Source organism: Notothenia rossii (assembly GCF_949606895.1).
Source record: "Notothenia rossii genome assembly, chromosome: 1".
Classification (NCBI taxonomy): domain Eukaryota; kingdom Metazoa; phylum Chordata; class Actinopteri; order Perciformes; family Nototheniidae; genus Notothenia; species Notothenia rossii.
In genome coordinates, this window is record NC_136912.1 from 63,946,032 (window position 1) to 63,970,583 (window position 24,552).

General features: G+C 40.6%; 1 protein-coding gene across 2 annotated transcripts; it reads right to left on the reverse strand.

Annotated features, from left to right (window-relative positions):
• Positions 1-488: 488 nt before the first annotated feature.
• Positions 489-24,552, reverse strand: pde6d (phosphodiesterase 6D, cGMP-specific, rod, delta). 2 transcript variants are annotated; one of them, XR_013808446.1, is made up of 5 exons: positions 24,265-24,552; positions 6,109-6,197; positions 4,647-4,803; positions 2,727-2,832; positions 489-1,570 (listed from the first exon to the last, which is right to left on the reverse strand). XR_013808446.1 is itself a non-coding variant. In XM_079682849.1 (5 exons), exons 1-5 carry the CDS (start codon positions 24,312-24,314, stop codon positions 1,489-1,491), a joined length of 453 nt encoding a protein of 150 aa, XP_079538975.1. In that variant the 5' UTR covers positions 24,315-24,547; the 3' UTR covers positions 489-1,488. The 2 variants fall into 2 exon arrangements, 1 of the variants encoding a protein (XP_079538975.1); XM_079682849.1 differs by having other exon boundaries at positions 4,678-4,803; positions 24,265-24,547.

Genomic DNA, 24,552 nt, shown 5'->3' on the forward strand with positions numbered 1-24,552 from the left:
TTAGCTCCAGCTCTCGACACAGGTTCGGGAAAGCCCCATGAGCTTCTCGTTGTAGAGTGAAAATGGAATGCACACGCTATTTGTTTTTTGTTTATATCAAGCAGTCTGTTCTTCTTCCCTCGGTGTATCACGCAGTCTGTCTTCCGGTTGTTGCCTCTTTTGAATGACGAATACACACTACCGCCGCCTGCTGGTAAGGAGAGTTATTGCCACTCACGCATGCGCAGTTCGTACGTGCTACTTGGCCGTCGGCTGAAGTCTGTGCGGTGTGTTCCAGTGCGACTGTTTGCCAAGACGCAGGAGACGTGAGGCGACGTTCCGTCGGGACGTGTTCTTTGGTGTCAGTTTGGTGTGTAAGGACATTAGTCCCAGTTTTGTTTAGCTGCTCTCATTTCACACTCCTGCTGTGCAAACCACAAACTATGTAACACATGTCCCTGTGTTTAATTACATGATCAACCCAACAAAAAAAACACAAACACGCTGCATGTTATTACAACATTGGATAACTTTAATCCACAACGTCTGTCATATTAAAACACAAGTCTATTTTACACAGCTCAGTTAGCAGCTAAGAAAAAAAACGAAAACAGTGAATCGGAATGGGAAGTGAGAATGTACAGAGCGGAGCCAAGTGAAGAGATAATGAGAATAAAAGATGGTTTGGTTGAGAGTAGAGTATTTAAGCACATAAAAGCCTCCTTTCACACGTGTCATCATAACAACAGTGTGCAGCTTCTCATCCCAACAATACAGGCAAAAAGAAGATTCCAGATAAAGCAGGAAGTAAAGAAGTGTGGTCCTCCATCACCACACTGATCTACTGGGGCTAATGGAGCAGGAGACGGGACAACTGTTTCCCACTGCAGAGGATTGGACCACCATTAATGATGCATTAAGGGGTCATTGTCAGCGTTTAAACTTAAGAAGCCCAAATATGTCTGTATAACTTGATCCATTTCTCTGAGAATAGATTTTCTGACTACAAGGAAACGTGAACTGACTAGTGCAAAGGATCTTGGGATTTTGAGTCTGGGACTTGATGATGTACTCTGCCACAGGAAGTGTCCTCTGGAGTGGGACACAGCGAGAGGAAACGCTCAGGAGACACATGGAGAGCAGAGCAGAGTTTTTAACAGACAGGTTACACGTCTGATGTTCTGTTCCTGAGTTAATGCAACCTTAGAGTGAGGGTTGGGGGGGGGGGGGGTGTTTTATCTCAGGGTGGCTCGCTGGCTTACTGGAGATAATGTATTTACAGTGTGGATCATGGAACAGAGGAAAAGTCTCTCTCCTCCTCTCCCCTGTCCAAGGTCTTTTCAGGTGGACACAAAACAGAGAACAACCAAACACTTCACTGACTGTGGGAAAAGTGATGATCCAGTCAGCCGTGAGACGTTTACTGCTCCGAATTGTAGCTAACCTTTGTAATTTAAAGACCTTGGCAGGACGTCAGCATTTTGGAAGGTAGAGTGAGGGGTTTGGAGGTCAGACGTAGAAAAGCCGTACTTTGGAGGTACTGACGTGGAGGTCGTCATCGAAGAACTTAGTCTCTATTATCACGTTCCCGCTGAAAAACAAAGACACACGGCAACATTAACGGATGATTTCACTTAGCACGATATATCTTAAGCACTGTTTCTGCAAGATTTAATGTTTAAGAGACCTTTCAGCTGATTCCAACGTACTTTACATTCCTGCTTCTTATGATAACACCACAGTTAGGATGTACCTTCAATAAAATCTGACGGGCCAATGATCTAAATAACCTTCAGTTTATAAAAGCTTGCACACAAATAAATCTGTGCACAACACTACAGACAGGAAGTGGGACAGGACTGAACTGTGACATAACCAGTCAGCATAATACAAATTAGGGCTAGTTCCGTGTTTTTTTAAAAAAAAACTTTTTTAATACCACAGTTAAGAAATACAGTTTTAATTAAAGGTCCCCTATTATACTGTTGGGTCTCCGATATATGCAAAACGTGTCTCTGAAACCTTGGTTGGTTATTGGCTAATGGTTATACAAGCAAAACATCGTTATGACATAAAGTGGCCAAAATCTGATCAGCTCAAGGTCTGTCATTCCAAATGTTACATAAAGAGTACCTATTATGCTTTTTGGAGTTTTCCTTTCCTGTAGTGTGTTATCTGACTTTTCCTACACATGTCTAAGTGTTTGACCAATCAGCCGGTGAGCTAACCAATTAGAGCAATGAGCAAAATAAAGACCTTTTTGAACATTAAAGCATGTCACAGTCGAGACACAAAATGCAGATATGAACCTGAACATTAGCATAATAGGGCCCCTTTAAGTAAAAGCACATGCTTATTAGCATCAAAAATATACTCAAGTACCAGAACTAAATGTACTCACTATGAAGAGTGGCCATTTGATGTCCTATTTCACTGCTTTCTAATTAATGATGAATTAATGTGAACAACATTTTATTTTTGCAGCAGGAAAATGCCTTTTTTACTCTCAGGTATCTCAATCCATAATCGAACACTAAAATAGTCAATTTAATTTCTGTACTAATAATATTAACTTGCAAAGTAACTGATTACCAACATTACATTACCTCCTTATTTGAAAGGCTGTACATTATCCGTATCCTTCAGATATTGACAATGGGAATACTGTTAATGTGCACATGTTGTGTGTCAGTGTGTGTGGGCTGGTGTGGCTGCTGTAGAGGGTAAATGGAGAGGCTCTGACTCACGTTAAAACATTGGCTGGCATCATCTGGGACTCTGGAGCTGCTTCTATCAGAGACTGCCATGTGTTGGTGGAGTTGGGGATAACAAAGCCGAACTCAAAGAACCATTCTGGACAGAGACACAGAGAGTTCCATATTAAGACAAGGTCCATACAGTACGCTAGTGCACCAATATATAAAGACTCGAAAGGCAGCATGGTAAACACGTTGTGTTGAGAATCGGGGGTGGGGGTGTTTTGTTTCCTGGGGCTCTCTGTACGCTCACCTCTGCACAGCAGGGCCTCAGGGAGCTACACACTACAGACCTGGGGTTTATGAATCAACTGCTGCTTCTTAGGACCCATGTTAGGGACCCGGCAGAAAGCATTGGAGGCACACTTTAAACCTCCATTTCTAAAATGCCAATCATCAAAAATACTTCTCATACCCCTTTTTCACCATTCTGTGCTAGTTCCCTGTTGGTTTGGATAGCAGTTGGTTTAACTTACGAACAAAGTGAAAACCAATTTGCTTTCCCACCCACCAGAGCTCTGGATGGGCTTCATCATGACTATTAAACGTGCGAAGCCAAAATAATTTGTCATGCACGACTTCTCCACCTTTATACTCTTCTTTTGCCAAATACCATTTGTATATATACGTGTAGTAGTGTTTTAGCCGCTTTGCGGTCTTGGCGCTCCTATTTCTGCGACAACTTTATACTCTTGCCATGAACAGCTGTAGGCGTATGTGGCTCTGACCACACTTCTTTACTTCCTGCAGAGAGCTGGCGTTTCTCCAGTGAAAACACCAAACACTGGTTCGCAATCCTGGAACCACATCGTTGAAAAAGAGGCGACAGTGGGTCCTGAACCCCCCCATAGAAATACTAGAGCATGCCGTTCAGCAGCGTAACTACACAGTGTGCACATAACACTCTACAAATTTATATTCCAGAAGATCTCAGATGCGAAGCCCAACCATTTACTATAAAAACCACGCCTGTTTTGCACATTTGAGCCACGGCCTATGGGTTTTACAAGAAAACCAAAGTTGGTTTCTTGCATGCAGAAATCTCACTTCCTTTTTCAACGATTGGCCAAACAAGTAGTGCAACTAATACATGTTTTATTTCCAATCACATTTGTGGTCTCAGATGTGTAACCAGTGTAGCATTAAGCATGGGCCGAGGAGCCTGCAGGTTAAAGCAATGATAGAGCTGCAGTGATTAGTTCTCTAAAATATGCTATGTTCATTCATATTTAGGATCTTTTCAAATTAAAACAGTGTGTTCACAAAGACATGTGGGTGGTAAGGGGGCTTCTTAAGAGGGACAAATAAGAATAGGTAAAACACATCAATGGATTAAATAAATGTTGGAAGGAAAAGATTATATTTTAATAACCATCTGGCTAAGGGTAAGACAGGTACATTAGTTTATTCAACACCAAGAAAGGTAGTTTAACATCCCTGCATTCTGACCTTGCAGATGATGTCATACAGATAATTTGTCTGTGGCTGGAAGAGTGCATTTTGTTGCAACAGGTACCAATGAGTCTGGGTTTAAATAGTCATCAGATCCCGAAACACAGACACACAAGATGAGAGCAATAGTGTTAAGCATTGGGATTCATAGTGTCAACAGTGGTCAGAAAGGCACAAGGTCCCCTATTACACTCTTTTTCAACAATATATTATAGGTCTCAGATATATACAGAACATGTCTCTGAAGTGTCTGTCTTAAACACCATTGTAGCTCATTGTAAATCATTGCAGCATCCCATAAACCCCTCTGTTTCAGCCCTGTTCCTAAAGTGCTGATTCTGGGTATGTAGATTTAAATGCTAATGAGCTGCTGCTGGCCACGCCTCTCTGTGATGTGATTTTTTTTTTTTTTTTTTTAAACTTCAGGAGATTGAGGTGATAAAGGTGGGCGGGTGTCACCTTGGTTGGTGCTGTCCATAACTCAGGTTACCTTCTAGACACTGTCCTTTGAAGAACACTTTCTGCTCCAGTCTGAACTTCTCCAGTTTCTCTGAGGAGGAGAAGTTCAGTTCTCTGGACACAGCTTTACACTTGAGGATCTTCTTGGGGACGCGAGCTGCAGAGAGAGGGAGGAATCAGAATTCACTGAGGCAGGAACGCAAGCAGAGATCAGAGAAACAGAGCACTTTGAACTTGAAGGCTCCTCCCCACTGAGAGATGAGGGCTTGTAATGACCTTAGCCGCTTTCACACCAAGTACTTTGCCGTACTTAGTTCCCAGCACTTAGTGCCCAGCACTTAGTGCCCAGCACTTAGTACCCCCATGGAACTAAGTACAGATCGCGTTCACACCGGAATAAGTCTCTGAGGGAAGATTACGCAAATGAAGCCGCTGACGTCACTTCTTCTTCTTCTGCTTTGGGTTTACTGGTAGGCCGCAAACAACTTCACGGCTTATACTCCCACCCGAAGTCCCCGGCCAGAAGTCCCCGAAGTTGGGGACTGGCTTCAGTCGAAGCTGCTGGGACTCCCAGCAGCTTCCACTGAAACCTTCCGAGTAAATCGCCAGAACACCGACACCTTCTCTCCACCGCTCCCATGTTTTATTTTGTGTTGCCATAAGTTAGTCTCTCTGCGTTGGTGCGCGGGGACAATGCTAATAATGCTAATGCCAACAAATACAACGGCGGTTTCAAAAAACTTTTCTGAGTTTTACGGGGCGCTGTTTGCAATTCGCCCAGCCAATCAGAAATTGGTCCTTTTTTCTCCCCAGGATAGTACCACCTCTCTAGCAGGCACTACAAATGGGGGTTAAGGTTCTCTGAACTAAGTTCTCTTTCCAGGCACTAACGGAACTAGTACGGGTAAAAGTACTCCGGTGTGAAAGCGTCTCTTGTTATAGCTGATTTGGGAGCATTGTTCTTTACATCAGAATTGTTTTTCCAGTCAAAAAAGGGTTGATTTGAACTCAATGTGAATACCTTTCTTCCTTAATAAAATAAAAGTAGCCATCACATGTGAAAAGAAAAATACTGCCATGAATGACTCTTCTTGACTCGTATAATGATGTTGGAAATAGGTCAAACGGGTGAATCTAGTTCAACCCGGCTATCTAAAACTAATAAATGTGCATGAGCTCAGTACATCATCCGTCTGTGTGGCATATTGTCCCCTGTTCATACTTTATGCATATTTATTATTGATTTCATACATAATCTTATATTTTAATTTGCCTTTCAGTTCTTGTGATCGGTACATTTTACAAATATCTATTTGTATTATTTGAATATTATATTTATATATATTTATTATTTCATTGTTATTTTTAGACCAAGTCACATGATGTCTCACAGCTTACCTGGCTTACAAAGAGCTTGTGCTGTATGAATGTGATTAGTATGTGGTAGGCGTGTGTACTGTACCTTCATGTTCTACCCCCGGTACCGAGAGGTCCTCCGTTCCCTGCCACAGCACTTTGCCCGTCTCTGCATCTCTAAGATTCATCCAGTTTCTGTTGGGAAGAAGTTAAGAGCCACCAACAGAACCAGAACAGACAGAATGAACTGAAATACACAAGGAATATTTGAACGGAAAAGACCTTAAACAACTATTACCAGTTAATATTAATATCAGCTAGATGGTTTAAGGAGTTAACAGTAAAAGGATTTCGCAACACTTTCTGATAAAAAGGGTCTCATAAAAAGGCAAGCGATCCATTCCATGACATTTCAAGCTGAAAGACAGTACTATAGCATGTGCAATCATTTAAAATACCCCACCGTCCTCTTTCCATGGGATGAATGCTGTTGAAACTAAGGGCTGAGGGGAGGGGAATAAGTGGAATAAAAAATAAAATGCTGACATAGTAAATGTTGATGTTTCATTTTTAATGTTAAGACGTCATGTGACCAGTGATTTCATCAAGCTGTTCCTGAAGAAAAACTCTAAATGACCCTAACCCTGACCCTTTTAGTCACATTAATGTAAATGTAAAATGTAAAGACTGCTTTGGGAAGTCCCCTCCTATTCCTCAACACCATTGGGATATTATTTATTTTAAATCCTCTTGAGCAGAGAGAGGAGCTGTGGAGGGGCGCTGCGTTGAAAGGTCAAAAACACTAAACTCACAACTTAAAATGAAAGTTTAGTTTGTTTAATAAAAGAGCACATGTTCAAAGTGACAGTAGATATAGATTAGCTGCAATTTGGTGCTATATATATTATACAAATTAAAAAAAAGAATTTCAGGGGGGGGGGGGGGGGGGCGCGGGGCGCTGCGCCCCTCCAAGACAATGGTAGGGGAAACACTGAATCTTATACGTAATTCGTGACCAAACCGTTTGAGACCCACAGAGAGATAACTAAGACTAAAGTGTGTTCTCTCTCTCTCTCTCTCTCTCTCTCTCTCTCTCTCTCTCTCTCTCTCTCTCTCTCTCTCTCTCTCTCTCTCTCTCTCTCTCTCTCTCTCTCTCTCTCTCTCTCTCTCTCTCTCGACCGTGAACGCAACACTCCGCGTTGCATAGAAACCACCAAACCACAACCCAGCACGTTTTTTGAAAGTGCATCTAGTGGTGCTAGTAACGGTGGTCCTATGATAGCAACCAGGGCCGCCCCTCCCTACAGGCCAATCACGCAGGCTGCAGGGGGCCCCGCCCAGAGGGCCTCAGCTGCTGTGCGCAGTTCTCCGCTCAATTCTCCGCGCACCCCCCGCAAGAGTGAGAGGTGACGTCTGTAACCCGACCAATCACGGCTTTGATACGGCCACTAGTGCAGGTGAAGAGATGACGGTGAAAAGACAGTTTCGGTCCGGCGCAAGCAAGAGGGGGAAAAAACAAAACATGAAGAAACTAGAGCATCACTCGAAGGTGGGTTATTGTACGAGTTAAAATGTACAACTTGCGAATGTTGTATAAGTCAAATTGCCAATTGCCATATTAAAACATCAGCTGCAATTCACGACATGAAGAAGGCAGTCTCTGCATAGCATATAGGCTAATGGAGATGCAGTTATTTCCAGCATTCTTTATTTACCCTTCCTTTAAGTATGTTATGCCTTTTATCCGCTAATGTACAAGAGGAAGAGTGATAAACTGTCTGTCTAGTTGGCTTACATAACAGTTAAAGTTTACAGCCTAAAAATTGAGCATTTTTTCCCCTTTTATTCATTTTTATGTCAATTTGCACATTTCATGGTGATGCTCAGCCTCTCCCCTTAACTCCTAACAGTCAACATCATGTCAACCACAACACAGAGAAATACTGACAGAAATGTGTGTGTAGTTGTTGATACATTGCTGACAGAGGGAATTACATTTGAATACAGATTTAAGAAATATCAGTTTTTTGAGCATGTAATAAGCATGTTTTGTCTTGACTATATTACAACTATATTATAATAATATAATATAGTATTTATATTATTGAATTGATTATGATTATTAGTTGAAGTAGTTTATTTGCATTAATTATATTTTAATCTTTTTGAGGCTAGTATTTGGCAGGAAATGCAGAAGTATTCACCTGTAAACGCATACTGAACGACATACATGCATATTTACCATTTACCTCACTGCATAAAAAAGTAACTGTGTTGATAATAATAATAAACAGGAATTATATTTGCAAAGTAGCCTACTTTGTTCCGACTTGAGCACGGGTCGGATGCTGCATTTTCCGACGCTCCCCAAACACATCACATCTCCGGCACAAATCACGGATGTGATGAAAGATTTCATTGCGAGGTTGAAAGAGAACTTTGCCGGTGTCGGTACCAGATGTGTTCGGGGTACCATATGTGTTCGGGGGCCGTCTCTTACCAATGACGTCACGCATTGTACGCATTGTGATTGGCTGTACGGTAATTTACCCAGGGGTGCTCGGGGGCAAATCACATCTACAGATCATGACGAACCGAATTGAATTATTCCTATGCTCCTATCGTGTGAAAATGTTTGTGAAAAACATGTTAAAAAAACATGAAAACGTAGCAATGGCTGTACGCCATTGGCTGTACGGCAACTCAAGAGGACCATCATACACGGTCAAATTCCGAACATTTAAACATAGCCTACACTTCATTCTTTACTTTGTCCGTTATTATATGTAGAAGATGAACTACCTCTCTGAAAGGTCCCAATGTGTTCATTTTGATGGGCTGCCTTCTGAGTGGTTAAACATCACTAAAGATTTTCTGACTTCTGACTGCTTTGGATATATAATTACACCACAATAAGGTTTTACTATCACAGTGCACTGAGATTTGTGACAAACTGTAATAAATAATAATAATAGATTTAATTTGTTAGCGCTTTTACAGGTGCTCAAAGACGCTTTACAGATAATAGTGAAGAAAAAAAGAAAAGAGAAGAAAGGAACAACAAATAAATATATAGTTAAAGTTAAAGTCAAATAATACAAAAACAATCACACATGAAAAGCCAGATTGAAGAGGTGAGTATTTGTGAGTTTTTTGAAGGTGGTGAGGTCGGTGCAGTCTCTGATGGGTTGTGGGAGTGAGTTCCAGAGGGAGGGGGCAGCGACGGAGAAGGCTCTGTCCCCCCAGGTCCGGTGATTGGTGCGGGTGGGGATGGATAGGAGGTTGGCTTCTGATGAGCGGAGGCAGCGGGAAGGGGTGTGGTGGTGCAGCAGGTCTGTGAGGTAGGGGTGGGCCTGGTTGTTGAGGGCTTTGTAAGTTAGGAGGAGGACTTTGAAGTGGATTCTTTGACGGACGGGGAGCCAGTGGAGGTTCTGGAGGATGGGAGTGATGTGGTCTCGGGAGCGGGTGTGGGTGAGGAGGCGGGCAGCAGAGTTCTGGATATGTTGGAGTTTATTGAGGAGGTTGGATGGTATGCCATAGAGGATGCTATTGCAGTAGTCGAGTCGTGAAGTGATGAATGCATGAATCAGGGTTTCAGCAGCAGAGGAGGAGAGTGATGGGCGGAGACGGGCAATGTTTTTGAGGTGGAAAAAGGCGGTCCTGGTGATGTGATTTATGTGGTGGTTGAATTTGAGCTGACTGTCGAAAATGACTCCGAGGTTGCGGATGTGAGGGGGGGAGATAGAGTGTGGCTGTCAATGGTGAAGTTGAAATTCTGGATGTCTTTGATACGGGATGGGGGGCCGATGATGATGATGTCTGATTTGGCACTGTTCAGTTGGAGATAGTTTGTTTGCATCCATGCTTTTATTTCTGAGAGACAGTTGGTGAGAGTGGAGTGTGTTGTGGGGGTGATGGTTTTTGTTGAGATATAAAGTTGGATGTCATCGGCGTAGCAGTGAAATTGAAGGTTGTGGCGACAAATTATTTTGCCAAGGGGGAGCATGTAAAGGATGAAGAGGAGGGGGCCAAGCACCGAACCCTGGGGGACGCCTTGGGACAGAGGAGCAATGGAGGAGGTGCAGTTGTTGATGTTGATAAACTGATGTCTGTCGGTGAGGTAGGATTTCAGCCAGGAGAGTGCAGTGTCAGTGATGTTGAGTGATGATTCGAGGAGGGACAGCAGGATGGTGTGGTTGATGGTGTCGAATGCTGCGGTGAGGTCGAGGAGGATGAGGATGAGGATGTTCAGGTTGCCGGAGTCAGAGGAGAGGAGGAGGTCGTTTGTGATTTTCAGAAGAGCTGTTTCTGTGCTGTGTTTTGATCGGAAACCGGATTGAAATGGCTCAAAGAGGTCATTGGAGCTGAGGTGGGATTTTAGTTGTGAGGCAATGACACGTTCAAGTATTTTTGACAGAAAGGGGAGATTTGAGATGGGCCGGAAGTTGGACATGATGTCAGGTGTGAGTCCAGGTCTTTTGAGAATGGGTGTGACAGCAGCCAGTTTGAGAGAGGGGGGAACTGATCCAGATCTGAGGGAGGAGTTAATGATGGTGGCGATGAGCTGGGACATGGCAGGGAGGCTCTCTTTAACAAATTTGGAGGGCATTGGGTCAAGTGTGCAGGTGGAGTTAATTCCAGTCATGAAGTTGGACAGTTGCATGGGGGTCACAGGGGAGAAGTGGGACAGGGGCTGTGAGGTGAAGGGGGGGGAGCCAGGAGAGGAGGTGGGGGGTGCTGATGAGGGTGTCAGATTGCTGTAAAGCACTTACGCATCACTGTACACTGTAAACCAAGGCGGTTTTGCCATCACTGTACTGAGGCTCAGTCACTGGTACATTTTCATTTACAAAGCCATGTTGGATAAAGTAACATCTTATATCTGCTCCCTGATCTCTCGGCAAATTGAAAGTACTTATTGCCTGAGATCTCATGCTGTGGTTTTATTAAATGTGCCAAGTGCTAGGACTGTCTTAGGGAAGAAAGCTTTTAGATGTGCAGCTCCACTAACTTGGAACAGTCTGCAAAAAGAATGTACAATTACCAAGCTGGTACCACTACATGTTTTTAAAGCTCGGTTGGATGCAACACAGTCAGATGCTGTTGGTACCTGTACATGTGGATAGATATCCACATGTCTTTCCCTGTATTTTTTGCTGTATGATGTCCTTTTGTTGTTCTGTTGTTTATGTTTTTATGTCTTCATGTGGAACCTACTGCTGCAGGTCTCCCTTGAAAAATAGATCATTGATCTCAATGGGATTTTACCTGGATAAATAAAGGTTTTGAATTGAATGTCGAGCATTAACTGCAAGTCACTCAAATGCATAAACTGGAGAATAATTATGTTACAAGTGTTACAGAAAACATATCCAAGTGTAACAAACATCCAGTATTAACCTTACTGTTTTTTTACTAACAGTAACCAACTAATAATTTTCATAAAGAGCATATTTATTCCAAACTCACAATATATATATATATGTAATAAAACATAATGCACAATGGTACACAGTATCCAAACTCTTTAGGCACTGGTCAGAGGCATTCATGTAAAGCAGATCACCAGAATCCAATACTGGTAAAAACGTTGCAGAGATCAAATGTTTCCTTGTCTGAAAGGAGAAACCTAATTTTAAAACAACATTTTCAGTGTGTGACTTGAAAGATAAGTTCTGATCAATAATAAAAACCTAGATATGTGTATGTAGTGACCCTTTCAATGTCAATGTCAGTCCCTTGAACAGTACAAATGTTGGGGAGAAAATAAGTTAACTTTTTGCGATTTGAGAATATCATGAGTTTGGAGTTGTCTGCATTTAATACTAACTTGAGTTGAGATAAATGGGATGGAATAACATCAAAGGCAGACTGGAGGAAATCAAGACTTGCTCTATAGAAGAGGATGAACAATAAATAACAGTATCATCTGCATAAAAATGGAAAGCAGCATTTGAAAGATTATTAGAGATTATTTACATACAGTATATGGTGAAATTATTGGTCCTAATATGGAACCTTGGCGCACACCCTTTCAAATCAAATCAATCAAATCAAGTTTTATTTATATAGCACATTTATAAACGATTTTTGGTCGAGCCAAAGTGCTGTACAAATAATAAAAATACCCTACAGTAAAGACATTTTACAGCTAATACAACAGCAGTTTGTTCAGAATATCAGTATGAGAAGAAAACGACACCCTTTGTCCTTAGACCCTCACATCGTACAAGGAAAAACTTCAAGAGAAAACCCACAGTTTAAAGGGAAAAATGGGAGAAACCTCGGGGAGAGCAACAGAAGAGGGATCCCTCTCCCAGGACGGACAGACGTGCAATAGATGCCGTGTGTAAATCGAGGAGATAATACATTTGCAACATAGGTAGACCGAATGTTAGGAAATGCATGCGTCTATAATAATAGGATGAATCCACGAAGATGTCAACAATCCTGTGGGAGCCTTCAGGGAGGCAGCACGACGAGACCCAGGCAGGACCGCAGAGACAGGTTCAGCCACGACCCGAAGCCCACGACTTAATCCAGAACTCAGGATAGAGGATCCAGGATGCGGGACCACAGCAAGAGGATCAGCCTCGACTCAAGATCACATCAAGACACAAAAGAAGAAAAATTTGGCTGGGTTAATCGGAACATGAGAATACAGATACAGACAGACAGAAGGAAGAACAAGCACTCCCTTTGGAGTGATTTTTTTTAAATATTGAAGTTAAATGCATCAATCTGGTGCACTTTGAGAGCAAAATGAAGAGATATATGGATACCTCTCAACATCCATATGAAACAACTGTAAACAGATTTACTTTGTCTTTATGGATTCGATTGTGGACTTGATTGTGATTGCTGCACATTATCCCTTACTTAATAAATACTTTTTTTGATAATCTATTATATAGAAAAGTATATCATATTGATATATAATATATAATTTATTGATAATATATAATATAATCAAATATAACAATCAAAACGAAATAAGTAGTATTAAGTATTAGGGCTAAGAAAATATTGTACATGTGAAATAGTTGTATGTATTGATTTAAATTGACATGCATACGCTAAGAAAAATAGTCCGTTGTTACTGTTTGAACTAACGTACCAACGGCACTGAACATATTACATATTACCTACCATATTACGTTATATACTTCTTACCTTCAATTTCTCTTGTTCTTCTCCTCATTCGTCTTTGTTTTTCTTCAAGTTTTATTGTATTTCTTCAAGTTTTTATCTTGTTGGTCGAATGCACTTAAGCGTCAGCTAAATACAATGTAATGTAATGATCAAAAAGCCTCCTCTATACTAGTCTAGACAGCGTGGGTAAATTACCGTACAGCCAATCACAATGCGTGACGTCATTACGTCGTGACGTCACTGGTAAGAGACGGACCCCGAACACATATGGTACCCCGAACACATCTGGTACCGACACCGGTCGATTGGATGGACTTGCTCTGCCCACAGAGCTGATGATGGGCTTTGCCAGAGACCCCTTCACTGTTGCAATAGAGGGGGATGTATCAACCAGAGCAAAGGAAGTGGTCCCCTGCATCGACAAGGGGAAATATACACTGGAACTTATTGACATGCAGCGCAATAACGGGCCAGCGAAGTTTTGGAGTGATGTCAAAAAACAGCAGTTCCCTAACGTTCAGAAAGTAGCGATCTGTGTGCTCAGTATGTTTGGATCAACATACACATGTGAATCAAGCTTTTCACACATGAACTCAATCAAAAGTAGCACTCGCTGCTCCCTGACTGACAGCACTCTTCACCAATGTCTTAGGATTGCATTGACATCCTATGAGCCAAAAATCACTGCTCTTGTTCAAAACAAAAAAATGTCCCTTCTCCCATTGAAAAAGTCAGCGATGACAAATCACAAATGAGGTGATAGTAAGCACCTAGTTTACTATAGTAGACGTGTAGTGTAGTATTAATTCATAGAGTTACCCGTATCCCTTGTTATGGGTTTGTGCACTGAAGGGTTTGACAGTTCTTTCTGTATTCATTTAAATGCACTTTGTAATGTGTCTGGGTCAAATGTGACCAAAACGTATGATTTATTTGTTATTACTTGAAAAGTGAAAAAATAGTATTGCTACAGTACTACCTCTTTGTGTTGCATTGGAGCTCTTTAGCTGTTTTTTTTTGTATGTGAGGACATTTATTAAGACTGCTATTATTGTATTCAGTAAATGCACTTTGTGATGTGCCTGGTTCAAAAAACATAACCTGAATATTTGACTTCTAAAGCAAACAAATGTAATGCTACAACTGTGTACTTTTTTTTTCAGATTCTGTTAAATTAATGCTAATTTGTTGTGTTTTTATGCACTTTTTGACCTACCTTTGTTAGATGAACAATGAATAAAAATTGCATGTTTTTCATCGCAGTAATATGTGTTGGTTTAAAATGTGTCACTACCCGCTTTTTACAGGCCGCTGAATGTCTGGCCCAGCTGAATTTTGTAGTTATAAAATCTGGCCCAACTGAATGTGTAGTTGAATAGTCCTGCCCTACATGATGAATTGTCAGCCTTTAGAAAAATCTGTATACTGCAAACAGTTGTAAGTGGAGACTGAAGCTCCACATGCATTCAATCCAACAAACAACACAGAGCTAACGTTAGCTTTAGCCAGCTGCCATAACACTAATATATCAGATTAATATAGGTGTGTAGTAGTTATCTGTACCATTAACACTGCAAGCCAATGCTGGGAGTCATGTCTATTGCAAAAGTTAACAAGTTAGTTAATGGTGTTGTCTGTTTATGACCTGGTATAATCTGTGTTCTATTCCCTGACAGAATTTGACTACATTTTAACTTTAGAGAAAGCTTAGCAGTGAGGCTGATCAGTTGACAGGCAGTGACCAGCTGGTTCTTATGGTCATATTTGAGCAAATAAATTCAATTACTGGTGCAATCTTTCCCTTCAGTCAGACGTCTCCCTCCACTTCCCCCAATCTGCTACTCTAACAGAACAACTAAAGGTGACGTGCGATATGTGAATATGTAGGGAAAGATGGTCTGGATTAAAAAATACATTCAGTCAGAAATGAAAGTTAAACTTCCAGCCGTACCACTGGCACCTCCAAACCACACATCCTTTAGACCAGGGGTGTCCAAACTTTTTTCACCGAGGGCCAGATACAGAAAAACATACGAAGGGCTGGGCCACTCCCTAGGAGGTACATTGCCTCATAAGCTCAGTTATAAGTTAGCAAATTCTATCAAATGTAGGTAAATGATGCTTGTGAGTGTTGGTAGCTCATCCCTTAAAAGCAGAAGCCTCAGATTGATTATGATAAGGAGAAATAGGAAGGGTGTATTTCAAGCTTGTTATGTAAATAAGTCATTGGTCTTTTTTCTTATCAACTGGGTTAGGGTTAAATTGCTCCAAAACAAAAACATGAATTTTAACTTCAATTGAGATGCAGGGGCAGGATCTTAAACGGGCACTATATGCTTGAAAACTATCAAATGTTGCGAAATGAAAACAACAACTGCAGTGAAGACAGGGATAAACCTCCTTTATAGAACACTTAAACATCTGTTCTCAGGGTGTGTTATATAAGGGATACTGTAGCAAATTAGGGGATGCCCTTTTTGAAACAAGCTGCATTGTCTTTGCATGAGTACTATTGTAGTAGTGATTAGACATGACGTCAGTTCTATGAGCAAGGAGAGGAAGAGGGAGTGGCAGAGAGACAAGTACCATGTCTACATCTCTGTCCTCTCTGGGGGAGTAGAGTATGTTCAAACGTAATCAATGGCAGACCTATTTTATAAATCAGGATCTTTTTACAAGTCACATCTTGCTGTATAGCGGCAGCAACAGCATGCACTGATGTTCTGTGAAGCTGACTGACTCTCTGTCTGACAGGATGATAAATGGATACAGAGCAAAGCAGATATGTGTATGCTCTAAATATAGACACTGCCTGTGACACAATCATGCAAATACTCACACAATATCTTGCCCTAGTAAGCCACATTGGTCCACATTTGCTCAAAGAGGATGAATGATAAGAAGCTTGTAGGTAACTTAAAGTCAAGAGAAAGGCGGCTGGAGGAGCTGTCCCATCAGGCTGTCGGCTGGTCAGCTGCTCCTGACCCCCACACTCTCGACAACACAATGCAGCCATCAATCACAGGCATCCTTTGTACACTACAGCAGTATCCAATGGAAAGCATCTTAGTGACACACACATCCATCAGAGTTTCCGTCAGCCTGTCTTTACTGAACTTGAAAAGTCTCTTGAAGTCGGACAAATGTATAATCTCTCCAGGCATCACGTCTGGTGGAAATAATATCCCCCAAGCAAAATGTGAAGTGTTTTAAGAATAGGTTGAATAGATGAGTCAGCACTAGCCGCTGTCCTCTTTGCCACAGGCTATGAGATGCCAGTTATAGGGCCTTCAATAATAAGTGATTTCTGCTAAATCTATCCAGAGTGGGCCCCCGGATTTTCTCTGCAGGACAGAATCAAAACAGCGCCTGATTACATTGTATGAGCAAACAAGCCTGTATTTCTTTTGGTTTGTCGACTTTATTTGATATAAGAATGTGTATGCTTAAAGCTAATGGAAATGTGTTGTATTGTGTATTTATGTATTTCTTTGTCATGCATGAGTGTCTTGATGGGACTTGTTATATTTGAAATAGCCCACTTTTCAATCAAATGTCAATCTTCATGCCCTGATGTCATTTTGTAAATAGCCTTCTTATTATTGGTTTTCAAACTCAACATTAACGCATCATTTTTTACCATATTTCTCACCCGGACACGTTGACCGGCGCTCTTTTTTCAAACGGTAAAACGCTGACATCCATCCGCAGAAGTCAGAGTTGAATGTAAGGAGTGTTTAAGTGTGTGATGTGATGGACATGCTGCTGCAGGAGTGGAAAAGAGTCATGGGAAGGACTGATTCTGATCTTTCACTCTTAATATGGTCGTCATGGTTTCCGCCATGCATTTTGACAATTGGCTTTGGGCCGGCTCAGGAGACAATGGGTGTTTCTCAATGTCGAGTATGCTTGCTTGGTAGCACATGTCTTCCGAGTCACTTGCTTCAGAAGCGAGGCAAGAATACTTCCTGGCATTCAGAAAACGAAGAGTGGAACACGCGAGCAAGTGTTTTTTCCACCACAGATTTGGGGAAATTGGTCCGTGCGCAAAGCATTGTGGGGATTTTAAGACCGCGGAGTCTACACATGTGCAGCCTCGAAATTTCTCTCTACGTAGTACGCCAGGCTCGGTAGAATTCCAAGTATGCTGGACATTGGCACAGTCCTTCGGCGGCACTCGACGACGTGGCTCTGGAGCAGCTTTACTCGACATTGAGAAACGCCCAATGTGTAGCTCTGTACTTCAGTCTCTGTGGAAACAGCGCTGCTTCCACAGGGAACACCTCCTCTTTTCTCTTTAGATATCAGCCCTCTGTTCCAGAAGATTCTCCACTCAGCATCCTGTCACACTCAGACACTACTCAGTGTCACACACACACTTGACTCCACACCATCTGTGGAGTCCTCCATTCCCAACGGCCTGAAAACACAGCCTCCATGTTAGCATACTGCTACATGAGATACAAAACAGTCATTTAATTGCACTTATATTACTGAGTCATAAATCTGTAGTCAGAATGTTATAAAACATTATATAAAGATGTGTAGATGTCATTTATTGGTCTAAGATTTAGTTTTTCCATTCGTTTCAAAATGAACAGGAAATACAATTTGGTTTTTCATCAATTTATGTTAGTATTTTTACAGCAAACACACAATCTACACTTTTTTTGTACAATCTATTTATAATTAGTTTACATTACCGGCTCCTTCACTACTCTTATTATTTGTTTATTTAAAGTCTAGATCTATTATTATCTCCTTCTCCTTTTACCTGCGCCTTACCTTAGCTGTTGTAACTCCAACATGTCCCTGCTGCAGGACGATTAAAGACAGTCTGATTCTGATTAATTGTTTCATGTCTTAAATAAATGACATTTCCCAAACGGTTAGGAGTAGGAGTATGACAGGTGTAAAAGCACCAATAATCTGAAACAGCCAGGTGTATAAAATCGTGATATAAAGTATATAACCATCGTAAAAAGTCAAATCTAACATAATTTGTGCTAAAATATTAGTAGTTTCCTCAATAAACAATCTGACATATAGTCTGCTCCCCTCCCCCAGCTCTTCCTCTGGCTCTCCAGTTAAGTCTGCTTACTTCGATGCTTTCTCTAATCCTCTCAAGTCTAACTAAATCCAATCTGCTACATCAAACTCATCATCCTCAACCCCTTCAAGAGCAGCCCAGGCCTCTGCTCTTCTACGGTACACTTAACAAAAAAAAACAAGAGAACACATTTTAGCAGGAGGTCCCTAAAAATAGTGGATTTATAAAAATCACTTGTTCCTATTATCACGTCATCGTCCTTATTTGCCTGTCAGATAGCAGAAACTAAAGCAATTGATTTCAACACCAACAACATCATACCAAGTGTAGCATAGTCTCTTCTTCCCCCCCCAGAGTCTGTCGGAACACACACACCCACACAGTTAATGAGCCCCCAGTGAAAAGCTGCTGGCACTGTTTGGTCTGGGTTTCTTTTTAAAGACGCATTAATGGCAGCTTCATGACCCTCTGAAACAACAGCAGCGCGACACAATCAGAAACACTGTCATAGAGGAGACGGTGGAATAAAGTCAAAAAGGAGGCACGCCTATCGCAGAGAGGACTGAGCCTTCACAGAGCGGTGACATCGTGTCGGGCTGCATCAACGACAACAACCAACAGGCTGCTTTTCATTATTCAAAGAAAATGAGTTCTGCTGTGTCAGTCATGTCAGACCAACGCACAACAGCAAAACTATACATTCTTTTTTAAGTTGAGCGATGGATTACTATGCACGCACAAAATATATGAATTAAAGCACTTTCAGTTATATACAATATATATTCAAATGTATTCAAGTGGTATTGCATATTACATCACATGTTACTTGTTAGACACTTTTATCCGAAGCAACTTACATACTCAATACTGTGGGGATTGAACCAGCTATCCTGATCCAGAGATCAGCACACTATCTCACTGAGCCATAACATCCCTTTGAATGTATAATTGTGAAGGAAAATGACTTTCTGCAAGAGATCGATAAGGGGGTCAAACTGATATAGGACAGCCTCAACACAGACTTTGACTACATTCAGTAACTTAGACATCTGCAGCTAATTATCCACAAGAGCAATCATCATCATCATCATCTGGAGGGTTTCATATTCATTTGCTACTAATGACTGTAAGTGTGCCTCAGTGGATTTGGCAGACAAGCACCCTGTGGTCCAACTATTGCGTTCCAATTCCTTCTCATTTTCAATCAGAAAAATAAAGACAAATGGTCATCTTACTTAAAAAGTTCAATGCTAATGAGGTAAAAAGGTCACAGGGTGTGACTGTGCTAAAGGCACGGAATTAGCCTTTTGTTGGCAAGATGATCAAGACAAATAAATACTGATGTGTTCACTGCACTTAGTGTTTAAATATCATGTTTATTTCATCATGTGTAATCATCGCTTGAGGTACATCTGCATGTATATTGAATGTTGGGGTTGCCCTCTTTAGTTTCATAAATGACATCATGTGCAGTAGTTGGGCAAAGAGCTCAAGAGCTACAATATGTAACGGTTTTTCAGTAAATACTTTTAAACCGAATTGGATCTTCTGGTCTGACCTGTGCCTTTTTTTTTTACAATGTATTAATAATGTGTTCACTTTACCGGCTCCTTCAATGCTAGATGTATTATTATCTCCTCCTTCTTCTTTTGCCTTTTCTTTGCGCTGTACCTTAGCTGTTGTGGCTCCAAGTGTCCCTGCAGCAGGACGTTTAAAGACTGTCGGAATATTTTAAAACTGGATTGGATCATCCAGATCATGGTATGACTGAAGTTACTGAGCCTTTAGCTCATTTGAGACTTATTTGATTTCTGTACCAAACTACTATTATTATTGTTGACTATGATATTTCTTGTTCTGATGAATTTTGGAGTTTTCATCCCTTTGAAACTATCTCAGAATGACTATAAGTCAGTCACACTCTGGCTTTGAATACGTGAGACTACTAAAAACCTGCATCTAGTCTGTTCTGTTCACTGACACAGACCCTGTTCAATTTAACAACCAGATGCTGTATTTTCATTCAGAAGGAACGTGACATGTTGCTTTTACAGTCTAGAAAAATGAATATGCGTGTTGTTTGTTGTCTGTGCTTCCTTTAATAAGGCAGAATGGACAGAAGGTAGTAAATCCCTGCTCACTAAATCGTGGATTTAGGCATTACCACACTCCAGCAAGAGCCCTGACCTTAACAGGAAGCATACACACAGCTTCATCTTCAGGATGGACTGGGATCAGTGGAATACAATAAGGAGGACACGTTTTATACATCACAAATGAATGAAGTTGCCTGCTGCAGTGCTCTGCTGCTTATTTGAGAAGATATGACCGAGGCTAATCTGCTGCTACAAGACACAGAGCAGAGCGGAGAGCCCACACACACCCTCACATTCTACAGATCTGCAGTGGGGAAGTGGAACTGTGCAAACATTTCAAAGGATGCTTGATGTTATTCAGAACATTTACAGTGATACAAATCCATGCACCTGCACAATCATTTCAAATGCAACAAACGTACATTTTTACAAACCATAATGATTTCAAAAACAGTTGTTTGTCGAGGAGCCAAATTTAAGCTTTTGGAACTACTTTTTTTTTTACCTTGGAACGATATTGTCCAGCTTTCCTCATTATTTCATTAATTTCTTTGTTTTAAATTGCAATATATTCAGGCAAAGACCTCATTTCCGTGTAAGAAACAGACATAAGAAGCAATAACGAAAATAATGCACATGCAAATAATCAGCTAAAACAAAAAAACAAGAAAAACTAAGAGTGAAATTAGGAAAAATAAATACATTAAATTGCGCATATGATAACAAATGGATTGTTCTGCATGTTGTTCCACGCTGCAGCTGCACAATGACAACAAATGGATTCTCTAAAATGACTAAAAACAGCTGACTCATGCAATCCAATCATTGAGCGTGTTCGATAAGGGCCGGCATCAGGAGAAAGCAAGGAAGTCAAGTATGGGGGTAAGGGTATTATAAATAAATAAGAGTCAGTGTCTATTCACTGAGAGAGAGAGGGCAGCTTACATGTATAAAATGTCACATAATCCAAAAGAGATAATCAAGTTACCTCAACAAGCATCCTTCTAACACAAAGAGGAAAACACATTATTCCTATCATGTAAAGAAAATAGTTTTCCTTAACATGCTCACAAGTTCAGTCTTATGATATCTAAAAGTGTCTTCTCCTCCCACCCAAACCCAAAGATACTTGTTCTCTGCGACTCATTCATTATTCGTATCCTTCTTGGTCGAGAAGATGAGATCATCAGAATTGATATTACTGGCTCAGGGGAATTGAGTGTTATCTGCATTGATAACTAATTCATGGTTGTTGAGAGCAACTAGAACATCAGCAAAGCAGCGCTGAAGGGATTCAACTGCAGAATGGACTGTTTCCACATTACAGTCCAACATGAGCACTTTGCATAAAGCAGGCATGCATCCCTCTGGCATTTTATAAATGTATACATATAGCCTCTCACATATGTTAATTTTACTATTTCTTTATGAAATTGCAATTGTGTGCATTATGTTTGTACTTGGTAAATAAAATGTATCTTCAAAAAGTATGCTGCTGGTGATAAGAGTCTTATCAATAAGATTCTATATTCAGTCAGAATAGGACACTGTGATGCGTTTCACAGACTGAGTTTCCTGCAGGAGACTGAGGCAGCTTTCTGCAGCAACTTTGATGGACTATTATATTTATAAAAAGAAGACTTTAACACTTCCCGTAGTACACTGTACAAACAAGCTTCAGTCTGCAAAACTGCTTTTGGACTGGTCTTTGCATCATCATCTTTAGACGGATGAATCAAACCCATACCCTTGTGGAGCCAGGGAAGCCATGCAGATGGTGAAAGTATTCCTTTGGCTTAAGTGTGTCTGAACCCTGTCCAAGGTGTGGACCTCGGTTCTTCCAGGCCACTGATTTACTGACGGCCACAGATTCTGCCACAGACTCTAATACTATAAATAAATAAAAAACGATGAAAGACTTCGTTGTTCGAGATTTTAATTCAGAAAGTTTGGCAGCAAACTCAGCTGTTTATGTCCTTGTTTGCACACACACATATAGTATACTGATGATTGTAGGCAGCATTTGGCTCCATCCTACACCTTTTTCCTCTGAACTTGAATGTTCAATTGATTGACAGACAGAGTGGATTGAGCTGGCAGATGCTGTTTAAGACGGGCATTAACTAACTCTGTGGGACTATCATCTAATCTGACGATGAAAACACTTTAGAATGTCACTCTTCCAATTAACATCATGACATTTTTCACTGCACTTCATCATTTCATTAAGAAGAAAGGGAAACCCCTTACTTATCTTGGGTAAAGACTTTGCAATGAAATGGGTCCCTGAATTGTAAACCATATTTAAGTAGTGTTAATGTAAATGATCTATGCAGTTAACGCAACCAGGCAAATAAGTGCAACAACATGAGTAAAGAGCAGTAAAAGGCATAGTAAGGGACACATGCTACAAATGCAAGTGGCAGGACTGTTGTAATATACATATATGCATGTTATACCACTTTCTCTCTTCCTCTAATTCCTGTTGGCGTCTCTTCAGTATCTCATAAAGGAAATGTTCAAATGTAATAAAAAGTGTCTTTAGGATTGTGTGCGTGTGTGTGGAACATGCATAAATCCTGGGTTAGGTCTGCCAGTGGGCTGACATCAATTCACTTGTATCCAAGTTGCTTTTAAAAAAGTTACTTTTTTGAAATGGCTAATGTGAGAACCTACACACCGTGTATATACAGTCTATGCTACAGACCTATAAATAATACAACACACGTTATGTCACTGTGACAAGAACAGAAACCAATATCTAAAAAGTAATACAAGTATACGTGACTCCACTTCCAGCAATAAAAAAAACCGGGAAAAAAACCGCAAAGCACTTATATACTAACTAAGCACTTATATACAAACTAAGCACTTATATACTAACAAAGGACTGGCTTATCTAAAGCCAGTTGAGTAGCACTTGAAATGTTTTGGCTTTATGAAACCTGATGTACTTATATGATTCTGTTTTCTTCAAGTTTGTATCTTCTTGGTCGAATGCACTTATTGTACGTCGCTTTTGATAAAAGCGTCAGCTTAATGTAATGTATATTTACTAAATTACCATATTTTGGAGAGTATTTTGAAGAACTTGTAATTAACTTGAGTATGAACATTTTATACTACGAAAATACTCCAGGAAAATGTAGAGGCAAATATTGTACTATTTATTCTTCTTTATTTATTTTAGAAACCTGAAAAATTATGAATTAACTTATAGATTATGTTTATTCATTAAAGTAAGATCCAACTTTACCTACTGCAAAATAATGTTCACATTAATGGATTGATAATTACAATCTAGTCAAAATAAATAGTCATTCTGCATAATAAGTACTTTTAGTTTAGGAACTTCAAGTAAAGTAAAGTAAAGTAGTCAACTTTTTGAATGCAGGATTTTTACTTGCAACAGAAACTGTTCCACAACTGCAGTACACTGGTGTGTTTAGGGCAGCATTAAAACGGGAGGATTTATAAGGAAGTTTGGGATTTATATATTCATATTCCCATATGTAAAGTTACAAAACTCAAACAGCAGACAAGTCATACAAAACGCTAGCTAGGTTACTGACTAGATTATGCATGCTATCCCCCGTGTCCTGTCACTGTCCCTTCAGTGCAGTACACATCATAGCGTGCACAGTATACAGGGTGTGTGAGGGTGCAGCTGCAGCACCGCGCACTGAGCAACCAGACAGACACACACTGACCTCCAGAGAGGAACAAGAAGAACATGTCCATGTTGTCCCATCATATAAAGACAAACACTGGTAGCTGACCGTATCACACTGACAGGTTAGCCGCAGCAGCTAGCTTACCTTACTGTAGCTAGCAACAGAGTCAGACTCACATATGCTCCCACACGGTGCTAATGTAAAGTTGTCATGCTAGGACAAACAATAATAAAAATACAAACGCTAAGGTTACGTGTCCAACCCTTGCAGAGCAACAGTTCAAAGGATACAGTTTGAAGCCCTTCAAAATCTCCTTGGCCCTGTCTTCGTCTGAAGACATTTCTGAAGTCGACTGTTTTCGTTGCTTCCAGAAAATAAATCCAGGATGTGATGAAATAACAAAACTGCTGCTGGTGTTAGCTCCACTAACGTGAGTTAGCTAAATTCTCTGTCTGTTAATATTCGCATGAAAACAACGTAAACTAGGTATAACGTTACTTAAGTCTATATTGTTGGACTGCAGGTTAAATCTGATCCGATAATGCAATCAGCTAAATATACCCAGCTAACTGACAGAC